Source organism: Mangifera indica, chromosome 7 (assembly GCF_011075055.1).
Source record: "Mangifera indica cultivar Alphonso chromosome 7, CATAS_Mindica_2.1, whole genome shotgun sequence".
NCBI classification, from domain to species: domain Eukaryota; kingdom Viridiplantae; phylum Streptophyta; class Magnoliopsida; order Sapindales; family Anacardiaceae; genus Mangifera; species Mangifera indica.
Genome location: NC_058143.1, coordinates 1,497,606 through 1,515,062, shown reverse-complemented (window position 1 = coordinate 1,515,062; position 17,457 = coordinate 1,497,606). Strand labels below are relative to the sequence as shown.

Genomic DNA, 17,457 nt, shown 5'->3' with positions numbered 1-17,457 from the left:
CATTTTTCTTTACTTTTGAAGATATTAATCTCATTTGAACTTTGGCAGCTGATGGTCAACAAGAATCTCTCAATTGTTGTTTGTCCAGGTAATTCATTTAACTTTAATCAACTTAACATAATACCTTGTATCTCTAATTCTAACCCAACTTTTCTAATTTCATAAATTTATTGCTAACTGAAGAAACTTTCAGCTTAGGAATATTCCAATTTTTGGATTTATTAATAAAAGTAAGTTCTTCATGGTCTTGTTTGATTTTTCAATTCCTAAGAGAATCTATCAACAACAGATTTGATAATATTATGCTTAGTTTTTTGTGAGTTTTGAATTCAGGGAAGGAACATTTAGAGGCAGAAGTTGAAATATATTCCATTGAATTTTACTTCTACTCAGTTGTTTTTTGATAATAACTCCTCCGCCTCAAGTTTATTTAATAGATTTTCATAGCTTATTTTAGGAATCATTGTTTACTTACTTAATGTAAACAACGCAATGCAGGACTGCTATGCTTAGATTCAATGTTGCAGAAATCATCGGAAAGGCTTAAAATGATCCCAAATAATTTCTGTTCCACCCATCTAATTACACATTTTGTACCTTACTCTTGCATTTATATATGGAGTCTGCCAATTGATGAGAGCAAAACCAAGTAATGGACTTCTGTATATCTTGCTGAAGCAGAGTAACTAGTAAATTTTCACATTATGCAAGCTTGTGATAAATTCTTTCTGAATTTATGTTTCCTCTTATGTAGACACTTATTCTTTCAATTTCTGAGAGTGTCAATGAATACATATTAGATGATATTATTGTTTAATTTGTATGAGTTTAGAGATTTGATGCAAATTTGATAATTTTGTATTCTATTTCTATGCTTTTATAATTAAGGGCTGGAACGTATAGAGGCAAGTATTGAGCTATCTTCATTCTCAAATTAAACAATTGATTCTAACTTCTAAACTATTATATTATTTTTATTTTTATTTTTTGTTGTTTTAAGAATAACTCTTCTCCCTCAAATTTAAACTTAACCAACTTTAATTTTACTTTTATTAGTTTGTTTGATTAGAACAAAATTTTGGATTGTCAACAAGATTCTAAGATTGGAGGTTAATAAGGTACTTGTAATGTTTCATGTCAATTTCATTTCTAGTTGAATTTAAATTTTAGTACATGTAATTTAATTTAGTGTTTTTTCTTTTTTTTCCAGCAAGAAGCAAGTAAATAATTGAAAGTGGTTCCTCTGTTCCAAAACTTCTCTTCTTTGTCATCTCATAGATTGTCTCAAATTTTGTGGTTCCAAGGTAATCAAAAGTAAGCAGTACCTGCAATTTTTGATAAAATGATAAGCTAAAGATCCTTGCTACTTTCTTTTCCAAATCTGGGTTCTACTATTTTCCTTCTGAATTCATTTTTCTTCAGGTGCCACTGTCTCCAACTTAACACAAGAACTGTTAGAACCCAAATCCTGGCATGACTAAGTTTTCCAGATCTGAACTTACTGGCGTGTCTGCTTGCTGAAATTACAATACTGAGATTGTGTGTATGGTATTTTTATTGTTATCTCATTGTTTTCGTTTTGGGCAAAGATTTATTGTGAAATGCATCATTATTAATCCATGGTTTACTTTTTATGGCTTATTTAAGGAATCATTATTTACTTTCTCTAGGCAAACAACACTATGCTGGATTCCCACACTTAAATTAACATTGCAGAAATCGTTGAGGGGCTCAGAGTTTTCCTTCTCCAACTTCATGTAAGCATATTTAAACTTTCAACAAGATCAAAAGTTTTTTCTGCTTCACATATCTAATTGTGTACCCTACTCTTTGATTTGTATATGGAGTCCACCAAATGGTGAGAAAAACTAAGAGATGGACCTCTATATATTGTGCTAAAGTTGTACAACCAGTCAATGTTCATCAAAGAAGCACGTGAGATATTCTTTCTCGATCCTTTTTCATTTTCCCACCATCATTGCACTTTTATTCCATAATAGCATGTCTCCTTAATTTGAATGTTTTAATATTCAAGATGAATACTGAAAGAATTTCAAGATGAAATCCAGACAACTTCAAGGGAGTTACGTGTCACCTTGGATGAAAGACATAAACTAGAAGTTTAGCTTATGACATATCTACAATAGCTTTTGAGCAATCAGTTCTATGGTGGTATGACATTTCTAACTCTGATAACAAATTCTTATACATCTTTGAAATAATGATAAGTTCACGTCTTTTATGTAGAATTACATCTCACAAACTTTGGAGATCAGGAAGTGTTTTGTTTATATAATTTACTACAAAAGGTGTGCTAGATCTAATAATATACAGTCCTTACCATATCAACTAAACAGTCTCACATCCCTTAAGTAAGTTTTTAATATGATTACTCTCAAAGTCATGTTAGTTTCTGTTGGTTTGCCTATTTGCAACACAAATATTGATATTTGTCTCTTGTTACTCAACAACTTGTTGAAATAAGAAAAGGGAAGATAGGGCAAGAAATCTCTTGAAGCAAATGGATGAAATTAAAAAAAAAATTACAGCGCTTCAGAAATTTGTAAGTTGCAATTGTGCTCTTGTATCACTTTGTTTCATGTATTTCTACAGCTGTGTCAATTTCTTGTTTTATTCTTCTTGGTTTTGTAGGTGATCTGGCTACATGGTTTAAAAGTTAAGTACACTAACAGCAACACGACTACAGAAATGGGGAAGCAATGAAGAGTTTTGAAGAACAAACCACTAGATCATTGCTTCACAAAGGGGGCCTCATCGTGTTATCATGGCATTGTAAACTTATTGTGATGATAGGAGGAATGTGAAGCAGGCAGGTTAGCAATGTAGGCAAAGAAAATCTACTAAAGCATCATGTTGTCAATTCCGACAATGGTAAGACAAATATAAATGGATAAAAATTCTTGTAAATTTTAAGATCATTGTGATGTTGATGAATTTTATGTATTCTCAATAGGATCAAAGAATGCCCAAAGAGAAAAAAACTCTAAAATCTCATCTCTTGAACTTGCGGAGATTCAAAGGTGTTCTTGCTTGTATATTTTGCTAGAGAAGACTTGTTGGATATGATAATCTCAAATCTTACTAGATCAACTGAACAGTCTCAAAACCTTAAGTAATTTCTTAATACTAATGTTCTCAAAGTTGTGTTATTTCATGTTTCTTTGTCTATTTGCAACTCTGATATAATATTTGTCCTTTGTTAATTAATAGTTTGAGAAAGAAACAAAAGGGAAGTCAAAGTAGCTTTAATAGGATACAAGCAAGAATTTTTCTGAATAAACCGGAAGAGATTAAAAGACTTGACTCGCTCACTATTTTCTTTTTCATAAAATTGTAAGTTGTAACTCTATCTATTGCATCAATATTTTTACTTATTCTTTAAGCTCTATCGATTTCATATTTTATTTCTTTGTTTTGCAAGTGATCTAGCCACATAGTCGGAAAATTTCAGTTCACTAACACCAAATGGCTAGTGACCTGGAGAAAATCTCAAGACGGTTAAGGCCACAAAGCACTAGATAATTGCTTCATAGACTTGGGGCTTCATCATGTCACCATGTCAAAAAATGCAGTGGTAGAGTGTTACAGACCTGGAGTTCTGCCTTGAAGCTGCTGCTGGAGTTTTGCCTTGAAGCTGCTCTTCACTGCTGCTGGACTAGTGGTATCAGGACGTTTGTTGGAGATTGTAATGTGTTCGGGGATGAAATAGATGCTGAAGATGTGCTGCTGGGTTGACTCTTCCTTGCTGCTGCAGTCTTGTTACTAGAGCAATAGTGGATCTGGAACAAGAAATCTGGAATTTTTGTATTGAATGATAAATGTACTCAAATATCATAACAATATTTGTAAATTGATGCTTTGTATTGAAAAGATTTTCCAGAATCACAATAAAAGTTCTATTAATCCATTTTGCTGTTCTTTACATTGGAATTAAAATAGATTCAAGATACACAAAAGACCTAAACAAACAGACTAATCCCTCCAGTTTCAGAGTCTGAAACTCTTCCTCTTCTTTTTTCTCAACAATTTTCTTCTTTGAATTCTTTTTTGCTTCTTCCCTTTTCCTTTTATCCTCATAACAGTAAAGCCTTCCCATGAATTACCCCGTTCCCTCTCCAAATTTGGTGGTCTTCGCTGCTGTGAAATTGTCATTTGCTCCACTTCTTTGCCCTGCCATATGTGTCTGTTGTTCCAAGTGGTCCCTCCTCCTCTTGATTGTTTTGCATTTGGTGTCTGTTAGAGCTCGAGTTTACGTGAAGAAGAAGAGAGGAGGCAGGAAGGCAGAGCTGAAAAAACAAGCTGAGGAGTTAGCAGACAGTAACGGTGAAGACATCACTGGAAAGGCCACTATGCTAACAGAGTGCTGCAATTCTAAAACAGGGGGGAACAATATCGTTGATGATTTTGGTGAGCAGTCTGGAGGGACTCCAGATGGCAGCAACTCAGGAGCAGCAAAAGCAACAGACAGGCAGCAAAAGTATGGGGATCTGCGGGAAAAGAAGGGCACCTTAAAAATATCAGAAGCTGAGCTGGCGCATGAGGATTGGTGCAGTCACAGTGAGGAGACAAATGATAAAGGCTGGGCAAGAAATGGAAAGGGTGATATGGAAGAAAAGAAGAAGGAATAGGAGGAGAGGACCAGCCACTGAGTAGCTGGAAAATTTGTGGCGTATTATTGTTTATGTTCATATTTTGATTGTGTGGCTTTTATGTTGGATTTCTGGATATTATGCAGTTGTGTTATTTTGTTAGAGCAGATGTGCTCTTGAACCTTTATTGATCTGTAATTGCCAAGTTTATGGGAATGTGATCATTTTATTAATCTTATTTGCGGAACAAATACACTAGAGTGAAAAATACATTCATTCATGCATTTCAGTTCTTCTTTTACTGTTACATTGAGAAAGAACTCAACAGCAACCCAGGTGCGTGGTCGATAGGCAGAAATCTCTCTTCATTCAGCCTCAAAGTAGGAAGGAAGACACTCGGCCGCCCTGCTCATTACTCAGGTACCTATCAGTGTCTCATCTTGAGGGAATTGTGAGCATAGACACTAACACAGGACAGCAACTGAGGAACTGAGATTGAATTTTTTCAACATCACTTGTTCGGTAACATATGGGCTGTTGAATGATGTGACTGTTTTATATGTTCATGTTTTCATCTAGATATGTGACTGGGAATGAAAACAGGTTTTATAACCTATGTGTACCAGCTCTGATACCATATGTCAAAATAATGTGAATTTACCAAAAGAATTTGTCAACATTGATAGTTGGAAGATGGTTTGCACCTCTGTTAGTATTAGTGACTAGGAACAAACAAAAGAAAGAGCATTCAAGAAGAGCACCAATCAATTCCTAAAAAGAAAAATTTACAATATCATTGATTGTACCGTATTAAAGAAACAACTGAAAGCGAAGAAAAACAAGCAATAAGAGTAGTTGAAAAGATGATAAATGGTGTCTTATCTAATAGATTATATAGCACATGGTTGGATCATTCTTCTCTAAGTTAAGACAAGAAATATCAAATTTTGCAGCACTTATTTACAGCATATTTTTTTCGTTTTAGCCTTGGTAGAGCATGCAGTGAATCGTATGCCTAACAATTGATAACCCAAATACAAAGATACCTGGCTGAGGAACTTTCTGCCTGCCTTCTTGTGGACCCAATATGCAGAGAGTCGTTTTGATGCCATAATTTTAAAGAAAATCATCTGCGTTTTGATAGTGACTATCATCCAATGGAGAGGGCAACCGCAAAAAGAATATTTGCTAGTACTGGAAGAACCTCTCCAAATCACTTCGTTGATTCTGCCCGAGATATAAGCTACATAAAAAACCTCCTTAATCAGTTTTATAATATTTTATGCTATTCCAATTCATCATCAAAAGACAACTTTTGACATACATGATGACCCAACTGTATTCGGGTTTTTTAACCATAAATTTAAGAGCTTCGACTATTTTTGATGAGCGAAACAGAGTTGATGGTCAAATCAACAACAAGAAGGAAAGCTTAAATTGACTTCAAGTCATCCATTTTCTTCATTTTCTTCTTGTTTTTATGCTTTACAATCACTCTTTTGGTTTAGTTATATTTTACCAGTAATTAGAGATGTACAAAATTGGTTAATCAAATTTGTAAATTAAACTAAATTTTCGATTTGGTCAAAATCTAGATTTGAAACCAAATCGATTTATGTATTAACTGATTTGTAATCGAATCAAAATTATCGGATTAGGTAACCAAAAATTCAATTACCTAATTTTGAACCAGATTTTATAACTAATATTATAATTATGTCCCTATCACTCAATAATCTTAATTAATTGTATTTTTATTTTAGTAATTTTCAGTTTCACTAATTTTCTTAATTAAATTAATTTAAAACGAAAAATAAGTAAACTTTAAATGATAAAATATTTGATATAAATACAAACAAATGTGACTTAACCAATAAATAAATTATTTTTAAATTTATTAAAAATTCGTCACAAACTTTACAAGATATTGAAATTTTTTAATGGCTGAGAAGGGGAAACCAAAGCTTTTAACATCCCTACCGATAATTGGCAGGGCATATACATAAGTTATTATTTATAATTATGGCGTCAATTAAAATTAACAATACTATTTTTTAATATTCTATTTAACTTGGGTGTAATGACTATAATACCCTTTTACATAATCCTCCCTCCCAATGTTTAGAACAAGAAAATTATGGATACTTGAAATGAGAAACAAATTAGGTATAATAATAATGTGTCATTATATAATTTTATAATTTTAAATTAAAGATAAAATAACATTAAATTATATATTAACACAGCACCATGGGGTACTAAGCATTGCTCTTTCTAGAATTCATTCATCATAGTATGTTTAGATACTTGTAACACTCTTGATCTAAACAATTTATTTATATAAATTGATGTAACAACATATAATTATATAATTTTAAAATGAGAAGAAAACTAAATAATCACATTATCCAATCATATGTTACCACATTAATTAATATAAAATAAGTTAGTAAAAAAATATTGGGCCAAATGACTATTTCCCACCCAAGGTTTGGTGCAAACTCAATTTTCTATCCGGTAATTTTTAAAAATCAAAATATTTACTTTTATGTTAAATTTAGTTATTATTGTCAGAAGTAAAATCGTTATTTAATAAAAATATTTAAAAAATTATAAATTCATCACACATTTCCCTTAGGTTTAAAAACTAACAATTTTCCCCCCACCTTCCTCTCACCTAAAGTTTGAAAAATCACTATTTTTCCGCTACGTTTTGCATTTTCCCTTACCGCTTCTCCAATGATAGGAGCCGACCAATCTCCTCCCTCCCATCTCCTGAACAAAGATGAATCGTTGGCTGACAAGAGGTTGATCGATGATTTATCCACAAGGATCTGTGCGATTCACAAATTAGTCGAACGAAGGCTTAAACTCTTCATCCGACTAATTTGTGTTTTGGTCGATGCATAGACCAATTGACATGATTTGTGTGACACACGGATCAACAAATTGTTGGCCAATGATTCATCTTTGTTCAGGAGATGAAAGGGTGGAGGTTGGCCAATTCTAATCATTTGAGAAGCGATAAGAGAAAAATGCAAACCCTAGGGGAAAATAGTGATTTTTCGAACATTGGGTGAGAGAAAGGTGGAGAGAAATTATTAGTTTTTAAACTTAGAGAAAAAATGCGATAAATTTATTTAATAACAATTTTACCTCTGACACTAACAATGAAATTTAATAGAAAAATGAATATTTACATTTTTGAAAATTACCAAATAAAAAATTGAGTTTACACCAAACCTTATATGAAAAATAGCCATTTGGCCAAAATTATTTGTATATATAATTGCACTCATGTACTATAATTCTTGATGTAACTCAAGTTTGACGACATGATTTTGTACCATCTACAGGAAAATATTCTAAACCCCCTTTTAATATATATTGGCATTAAAATGTACTTTTATAATTGCGGGTATATCTAAACAGCTTGGAGGAAATTTGGTGGAAAAGGGAAAATTATGGATTCTATATTAAACGTAAGTGGGTATAAAAGTAATTAATTGTATTTTAAATTCATGTATAATGAAAAAAATACAGACATTGGTTAATTGACATATAATTATTTTATAATTGAATAATTTTTAAATAAGAAATAAAAATAAAAATAGAAAATGAGTTAAACCTTATACAATTGAAGTTGTTGAAAAGCTTATTTCAATCTAAACCTTACCTGAATATACTTTTGTTTAAACTTTCTAAAAAAGAAATCATCTTAAATTTGCATAAACATTAACCCTTATTGAATGAAAAGTCTAAGCATATAGAGATTGTTTTCGAGTTCGAACTCTACTTTAATTACTTCTTATGTTTTTATTTGATGATATTTTTTATTTTGTTGATTATACTGTTTATCTTTTTAATAATATTATTTATTATGTTGGTTGCTCTTCTATGATATTATATTGTATATTAGCTCAATGAAATTCGAGTTAAATAGTATAACTTCAATCTGAGCTAAACCTCAAATCAAATCGAATCTGTTTCCAAAAAATTCTTGAAAGTTATTTTGAAATTAATTATTTTAAAAAAAGACCTCAAAGTTATAATTCCCTGCAAACCCCACCTTGTTTCACTCGTCTCCTGCTTGACCCTCTGGTTCTGGCTGCTGGAGGCTGAACTACAGTCGAAAGGTTGTTATCAGTTCAGAGTTCGAAACCCAATTACAGAAACGGAAGGAAAAAGCTGAAATTTCAAAGGCAATCAAAACATTTTCGTTTTCTGAAACGAAAATGATGGCAAAATGCTCTCTTCAATCTATTGACATCCCCCTCTTAAAGAGCCTCGATGGGCTTTGCCACCTTGCAGAAACTCGCCGTTTCAAGGTAAACCCACTTCACCAATTCAATTTCTCGGGGAAATTTTTAAACATTTTCCTTTCAAACGAATGGATGTAATAGTTTACGCAAATTTTTTTCTTAATTTTTTGTGTGAAATTTTTGATAAAGTGTTTGCTTAAACTTTTCAGTTATAAGTTTTGAGAAGTTTCTGATAAATTTCAAGAGGCAAGCTTTGGTTTTTAACTGAAGAACGTAGTTAGAATTAAGCCAAATTTCAGAGGGTGTTGGATACAATTTTTGAAAAAGTTGTTGTATTGAGTAATTGATGTAAATATCATTGTTTTTCACTGGTGTGTGCGTACTTGTGTTGTTTGTGCAGGCGTGGTTCTTGGATCAATTTGGGGTCCTTCATGATGGCAAACAACCTTATCCTGGTTCAATTTCTACATGTATGTATTCATATGTGAGTTTTAGCATTTGAGTGTTCTTCTTTTTGGCTGATATTGATATTAGAAAGAGTAGTGCTACTAAATATATAAATAGATGTGATGATCATGCAGTAATGACATATCAAAGTGTATTAGCTTCATTGTTATGCTTCATCCAATCGCGTCACATCACATAACATTAGTTTTTATGAATTATTTTGATCCTGATGTTTGTATTTTTGGCACTATGGATGGTGAGGTGTAATGCTACTTACAAACTTTTTGTACAAACTTGTTCATTCACACAGGTGAGCAATCATGCAGTAGTGGGACATCGAACTTTTTAAGCTTTATTTTTAAGCCAAGCATGTTATTTCACATCAATTTGTAGTAGAGCTTGTATATATAATTATATTTTGTATGGATACTGATAATAGTTTGACAACTTAAATTCTTGGTTTGTGTTTTATTAGGTGGTGATAGTGATAGAACTTATTTGTATCTGTTTGTATTTTTGGTAATAAGCTTTGGATGAGTATATGATGGGGAATGTCAATTCATTTTATACATCAGTCTTTGTAATGTTTAGCTTAAGATTTTTGGGTTAGATATATTGACTATATAAATGATATGATAGTGTATTGTTTTTGAATTTCTCTTTTTGTGTGACAGTAGAAAAGATAGCAACCACTAGTGCAAAAATGGTAATCATAAGTAACTCTACAAGGCGTGCTTCAACCACGATGGAAAAAATGAAGAGCCTTGGATTTGATACTTCTCTCTTTACAGGAGCTATCACAAGTGGAGAATTAACACATCAATACTTGCAAAGGTTGGGTATCGCATCTTCTAAGATTAAAGAATTACAAATTATTTACTCTCAAAATGAATTAATATTCTATACTGTTTAACTCTTGTTCTGAATTCAATGTTTGCTCTTAGTTTATACGACCCTATATTCTTTCAACATGTATATTGTTTTTGTGTCAACTCTTAATTCATTGTATTCACTTGATTTGTCTTAGCATGTACTTTAAATCAGTCTCCCTAGTGGTTCAATTGACCTGTTATTTTTTAATGGTAAAACTATAGTCAGTGATTCATTTATTCCATGATTGGCGCTTGTCGAAAGACCATTTTTCCTCTCTCAACTTTTCACATAGATTTTGCTCTCTTATCTTGTTGTCCTTATGTGTTCTTGATTGTTATTTTTTTCATTTCTCACTAAAGTGTTATATCAACGTATTGTTTTCCAGTCATACGTCTTGTTTGTTTTTTATACATTATTTAGAGTTGTATAGTACATCTCATGTTTTTTCATGGATTATACTATAAATAGGAGAGATGATGCTTGGTTTGCAGCACTCGAAAGGTCTTGCATTCACATGACTTGGAGTGATCGGGGTGCTATATCTCTTGAGGTATTCTGAGTATTAAAGTTCAATAGCTATTTGTTTCTTCTAATTCTCTTGGCGCTTCAATTAAATCCAATAACATGTAACTACCTAGGATTCTCTCTTTCTTGTTTGATTGATGTAAGTTACCTGAAAATTTAAAGAAAACCGAGAAGCATTAATTTTAAGAAAAGGTTCTTACCAGAAATCCTTGTCTCAAGAATGAACCATTTTCAACTTGTTTTAATTGGCAGTTATGAGAGGCTTGAAACTCTCACTCCTGAGGGCAAAATAAAAACATTCCCTTTGGGAAATGGGTAAAGCCGCAACCTAGTTGTCAAGAATGTGCTTCAAATTTTTAGTGTCTAAACATATCTAGCTGCTCTACTCATATATCATGATAAATAATCATTGTAGCATTGTAATAAGGACTATCCTATTTTATTTAGTTTATTCAAATTGAGCATGATTTCTGACTTTTGGGTTGCTGAGATTTTTGTATAACCACTTAATAGTCAATTCGATATACTTATATATATCTAAAGCATTTCTTACTGTAGGGGCTTGACCTTCAAGTTGTAGAGAATGTGGAAGAAGTTGAGTTTATTTTGGCCCATGGTACTGAAGCTTTGGGGCTCCCTTCTGGAGAGGCATGTCCTACTAGTCTTGAGGATCTCGAAAAAATATTGGCACTTTGTACAGCTAAGAAAATTCCAATGATTGTAGCTAATCCAGATTATGTGACTGTAAAGGCTAGGGCTCTGCGTGTTATGCCCGGTAAATTCCATTCTCTGAAGTACACCACAACATTGTGAAAGGAAAATACATTGCTCTGTGATGGCAGCTCGAACTCTGTTCTCAAATTTTGTATACATTTACCGGTGATTTTGTTCACATTCTGGCCTTTTGCATAGAACCCAGAATTTCTCTATATATAAATTGCAGAGTCTGGAATTTTGTTGTTCTACTATGTGAGATGTAAATTTGGTCGACCTCTATAGGTACTTTGGCATCTGAATATGAAAAGCTTGGAGGTGAAGTGAGATGGATGGGCAAGCCTGATAAGGTCACTCGATCGTTGAGTCTTGTTCTAATTAGTAAAATTGTTCAGTTTTTTTTATTTTTTTATGGATATCATCCCATGTGTGCAGTTGACTTTGCTTTTACACATTTCTAATATTTCATCAGATAATATATGAATCAGCAATGAGCACGGTTGGTGTTGATGCTAGCGACTCCGTTGCTGTGGGCGATTTCTTTTACCATGATATTAAGGGAGCCAATGTAGCTGGAATCCAGTCCGTATTTACCACTGGAGGAATCCATGCAAATGAACTTGGACTAAGCGGTTTCGGAGAAGTTGCAGATTTATCTTCTGTCCAAACTCTTTCATCAAAATATGATGCGTATCCATCATACGTGTTACCAGCATTCATAATGGTAAAATCTTATCAAGGTAAGTACGGTCTTAGTCACCCTGTTTCTGAACTTGCTTGGCAGTAGTAAATATCAGTTGATATCAACCATAATTTCCAGGTTTTGTCGACTCTTGAAGTCTTATGTTCATGTTTAACTTTACCTATTCAACTTTGAGACAATGGTTAAAATCGTTGCTATATCTCAATTGTTATTTGTGTTCAGGTATGCATGACCAAATTCTTGTTCCAACGGTGTAAAATTTTCTGCAATCAAAGAGTACTGGTACTTGAAAGCATTGTGAGACAAAATCTCTGAATGGAGTTCAAGATCACTGGTATTCTGGCCAACCTTTCTTTTACCTTTAAATGGTAACATCTTGATTCAGTTTCCATAACTCAGATAATATTTTGCTGTACTCTTCATGGCTTTCCTTCAATATTGGATGACAAGAAACCAATGTTTACATTTATAATGCATTTGAAGTGTCTTGTTGGCTCATGATATTCTTCCAGAGTGATGTGGAATGTTCATATACCAAGTATCTCTCTTGTAATTTATTAATATGGGATTTATATAAAGGTGTTATAATAACCATTGTATCTTCACTCGCGAAGTCAAACACACAAATTGGATAGAAGTATTTTCATAAAGAATAAATCTATTCCAAAATTGGATGCTCTAAATAAAAAGAAGTTTGTGAATAATGATTTTGTGTGTGCTGTTAAGATTTCAAAGTCAACAATGTTCTGTGTAAAGGCTCCCTACATTATATTTGAATAGTACTAGGGTTGATAATAATAAAAAAGATTTGATTTGATTTAAATTGAATTCGAACAAGAGTTAATTTGATATTGACTCAAATCTATAAAGGGACAAGTTGAATTTTCTCTAATTTGATTTGTAATATTCAAGTTCAAACTTGGTTCTGATGTAATTTAACTTTGAATTTGATTTTATTCATTTGAACTTGAATATTTGAATTAGTTTAAACTTAATTTATTTATGAAAATTAGAACAATCCTTTACTCGATCTCTAATTAAACTCAATATATTCGAGTGATAATTTTGCTCATTTGATGTGAACTACACGTTGAAATTAAGTCAATTCCCATTGCATTCACTTTTAACAATAATTTTTTATAAGTATTGTTTAAATAATAAAAATCATTTATGATAATAATGTCGAGATATATCTAATTATCAATTTTTTTTTAATTGAAGGGGTCGAATTTTCTATCAGAGGGACAAAACTTTCAATATTATTGAAGGGATTAAATTTTTATTATTTCCTAAAAGTATCAAACTAATTATATTTTTTCAAAACAAAACAAAAGATACAATGTTAATTGTATTTGTTTAATATCTTCAATTAAAAATACTAAAAGTTTGATTTATGTTATGAGAAAATTTAAAAACTTCGATTCTTTTAATAAGAAAATCTAAAAGTATAAATTTTACAATATAAAAAAATAAAATATAATACCTTTCACAGAAAAAATAATAATTCAAAGTTTCTAGTAATGTTTTTAAAACTAAATTAGATATCGATCTAGTGAAGGGGGTGATTTGGTCCAATTGATAATCAAATCGATGATCAGACCGGTTAATTGTTAAAAAATAATATTAAAAGATTTTTGTATAATTTATAATTAAATATATAATTTAACTAATTTAACATTAAAATAAACTTAGCTTAATGGTATATATTCAAATATGATCAATAGGGTTTTGATTTAAGTTTTTATAAAAAAAAAAAAAATCAAAATTTTATATTGACCAAATCAAACTTGATTTTATATATCATCTGACAGATTTAATTAACGGTTGATGGTTTACTTTGTTAGACGAGATAATCTGATTTGGTTTTTTAAACTGAATAAATAGTTAGATAAATATTTATTAATTTATCATATTGTAAATTTTAATGACATACGAACAAGTTTATTCCTATTGTTTCAATATTTTAGATAAATTTTATTATTAGTTGAGAAAAAAACCCTAATTAATTTGATACTTCATTCACTTTATTTTCAATTCTATGAATATGTTCTCTAAATTTAATGTGTTGGACATAATTTTTTTCTTATAAAATCTCAAATAATTATATAAGTAAAAGTTTAAAAAATAATTTATTCTTGGTAAATTATTGTTATTTAATATAAATTTTAATTAATAAATGAAAAATGTGATATCCATGCCTTCATAAAAACTCTCTCAACTTACCTCTATTAGCATGAGTAGATTTGAATTAAATTTACTCATTTAACCTTGTAGTTTGATTTGAATAAACTAAATTTGAATTAAAACAATTTTAATTTATCAAATTTGAAATTGACATTATTGAATCTTTTTATTTTCTTTAATAAATCTTTTATTTCTTTGATATTATTGTTCATTTTTTTATATTACCATTTGTTAGTTCAAATAAATTGAAGTTGAACTAATTATTTTAAATTCAATAAAAGAATAGTATATATTTTTAATATATAATTTAGATAAATAAATAATTAAATAATTTTAAATTAAAAATAGAATAATATCTCATAACATAATAATACATTATCTATATATTAAAATTAAATATTATAAATATGTGTTGAATTTGAGTTAATCTTCGTCTAATCTCCTATTTGTAGGCATAGCCCACAAAAAGGAAGAGAGGGACAAAACGCAGCGCTTTGTTCTAGGAGCATTAATTATTATTTAACATAAACGAGATAGCCATACACCTCCCCTAACCCGAAAAAACACAAAATTCACATAAACGAAAACAAAAACAACGTCGAAATGGAGGGAGGAGGTGCTGCGGCCCAGCGGGCCGACACGGAGATGGAAGAGGCGCCATCAGACCCTCAGCAGCCACCGGCGGCTCCTCAGACGGCGGGGATCGAGAACATCCCGGCGACGTTGAGTCATGGGGGACGATTTATTCAGTGCAACATATTTGGGAACATATTTGAAGTGACGGCGAAGTATAGGCCACCTATTATGCCCATCGGGAAGGGCGCATACGACATCGTTTGACACTCTCTCACTTGTCTCAGTCAGTCTCAGTGTTGTTAAAGAGTCTTTTTTTAGCGCGTGGGTTTGTTTTGTTTGGATGCGTTTTGATTCATGTGTGTGAGTTTTATGTGGATTTTGATGATTTGTGAAGGTTTTGTTGTGGGGTTTTTATTTGGTAGTGAAATCTTATATTTTCATGTTGGTGGGTGTAGATTTTTTATTAAGGTATTCGGAGCTGTTACATGTTGAAGATAAGTTAAATGTGTGGCTATTTGCTTCAATATAAGCTAAGATGAAGAAAAAGAATATTTTTAAAAGGTAAAATGTTATCAAAACTGAACTTTTATGTAGCAGCTTTTTAAAACGAGTAGTTTGATGGAATTTTTTTTTTTTTTTGGGGTAAGTAGTTTGATAGAAGTTAAGCTTCTGTGTAGGGTTCGTCGAAGAGAAATGAAAAAGGCTATGAAGATTGAATTTGTAGAGTAGGTCAAGGAGTTCAGCTAGTTAGAATGGATAATATTTTAGTGAAAGGGCTGTTTTTTAGTGTGTCTGCGTGCATTTATTTTTGTTTATGGATGGTATGTTTTCTGAGTTTTATATGTGATGAGGGAGTTTGGAGTGTTTTCCTTCTCTTTTTTCTATTCATTGGGAAATGTGTTGAGTAATTTTTATTGGGTGTTTATTAGTTCGGCCTTGAATTTGGAGACAAATGAGCATGTGGCAATAAAGAAGATAGCAAATGCATTCGATAATAAGATTGATGCAAAGAGGACTCTTCGTGAGATCAAGTTGCTTCAACACATGGATCATGAAAACGTCAATGAGTGATAATTGCTGATTCATATATATATATTTTGTGGCTTCACTTATAAGAAGCAACATATTGGATGAATGGTATTTTGATTTTATTTTTCTGTTAAGAAGTTAAATGCCAATTAACTTGTTTTTGTTTTAAGATTACAATATTGCAAAGCTTGTGTAGTTGAGATGGCTAGCTGTTTTGTAGGTTGCATGGACATGTGCTTATATTTTTATTTTCCCATTATGTGAAATTGATAATATTTGTGGTTATTTTTCTTATTAAAAATGAAAGGATAATATTTGCATGATCACATGTACGTATAGCTAATTGAACAGGAATTTATTGAACTTCTGTTAGCCATCAATTTTGGAAAAAATATTTAACTGGTTGGATTATGTGTTAAGTGGTCATGGAGATCTGTTAATTGTCAGGAACTATGTGATTAAAACATTGTGTGGGCAGAAGAGATTGAACATTTAGTTTTTTTATAAGCACTCCAGGTTTAATTTATGGAGGGGCATTACTGGTGGGTAGGAGGCTTTTGTAGATAAGATATCTTTTATGATGAAAGATGGGAGAAGATTTATTTGCTATGGTATCTTTTGAGAAGAGAAGTCTTTGATGGCTAATTTTGCATATTTGTGCTCCTTGTTGATGGTCGTTAGAGATTCTTAGTTGTTTATATTTATGTATTGTTTGCGGAAATGGGAATGATCATGTACTACTGTATAATTATTGAGTGCTGATTAGGGTTGAACTTATGTTTGAAAGTGTGCAAAATATAAAGAGGGTTGTGGCATCTTTAACTCTCTCATTGTGATAGGTAAGTTAACATGTGATTGGGTTGGTTGTTCCATTGACTGATGTTCTATATCAGTGCAATATTGTTCCTTCATGGGTGTTAATCTTACACTGTTGTATTAGTCAGAAGCAGAATGTGATTGCTAGATCCATTATGGAAGCAGATTACCATGCTATGGCTTAAAAGGGTCTTGCAGTTGCTACAAGGTTTTGCTCAAGTCTTGCTATAATAGAATCCTTGAATTCTAAGAGGCATTGAACATAGAATTTGAAATCATGGTAGATATTTTTCGTATCCCTTGGAAATTATGGATTAGATTGGTGAATATGGAGGATGTATTAGTGCTAAATTTGTTTGTAAGGGTTCCACTTGCTTCTCAGGGGCTATTTTATCAATGTAGAAGGTCTTAAATTTGGGCTTATGACCAAGAGTTTCAATCTCCTTTTTCTTTTCCTCTTTTTTTTTTTCAAAAACGTTTTTCCTACATGCATCACTACATCATTCTTGTTTGGTGCTATTCGTGCACTATTAATGGGAAAAAGTTTGGTTATTTGCTTCTTTAGGCATATGGCATATTGACATATATGATTTTAAATTTTCTCCTTCATAGAATATTGAAGAGTTCTTTTAGTAGTTGGATAGGAAATGTTTTTGAGTAAATAGATGGGCTAGTTGTTTTTTATTGGCTCTTTCTTGCTTGATGTGGACTTCACAGT

General features: G+C 31.6%; 3 protein-coding genes across 22 annotated transcripts in view; all 3 read left to right on the top strand.

Moving 5' to 3' along the window:
* The window catches only part of LOC123220632, a 65,043-nt gene extending 52,205 nt beyond the window's left edge, over positions 1-12,838 (top strand). The window contains exons 1-8 of one of the 3 annotated variants that reach the window (XM_044643170.1): positions 8,542-8,938; positions 9,273-9,342; positions 9,994-10,153; positions 10,661-10,742; positions 11,276-11,492; positions 11,717-11,781; positions 11,904-12,171; positions 12,357-12,838. In XM_044643170.1, coding sequence (XP_044499105.1) covers positions 8,846-8,938; positions 9,273-9,342; positions 9,994-10,153; positions 10,661-10,742; positions 11,276-11,492; positions 11,717-11,781; positions 11,904-12,171; positions 12,357-12,391 — 990 coding nt within the window. In that variant the 5' untranslated portion in view covers positions 8,542-8,845 and the 3' untranslated portion in view covers positions 12,392-12,838. Of the gene's footprint in view, positions 1-8,541; positions 8,939-9,272; positions 9,343-9,993; positions 10,154-10,660; positions 10,743-11,275; positions 11,493-11,716; positions 11,782-11,903; positions 12,172-12,356 lie in introns of those variants that run through there. The other 2 variants (XM_044643172.1, XM_044643171.1) reach the window with 2 other exon arrangements.
* LOC123220609 (putative disease resistance protein At3g14460) overlaps positions 1-17,457 on the top strand; it is a 142,180-nt gene that overhangs the window by 4,377 nt on the left and 120,346 nt on the right. For 10 of the 18 annotated variants that reach the window (XM_044643037.1, XM_044643051.1, XM_044643048.1 and 7 more), the window contains exon 2: positions 49-88. The gene's annotated coding sequence lies outside the window, so the exon portion shown is untranslated. The other 8 variants (XM_044643039.1, XM_044643036.1, XM_044643035.1 and 5 more) reach the window with 8 other exon arrangements.
* LOC123220656 (mitogen-activated protein kinase homolog D5-like) overlaps positions 1-17,457 on the top strand; it is a 49,702-nt gene that overhangs the window by 26,641 nt on the left and 5,604 nt on the right. The window lies entirely within an intron of this gene.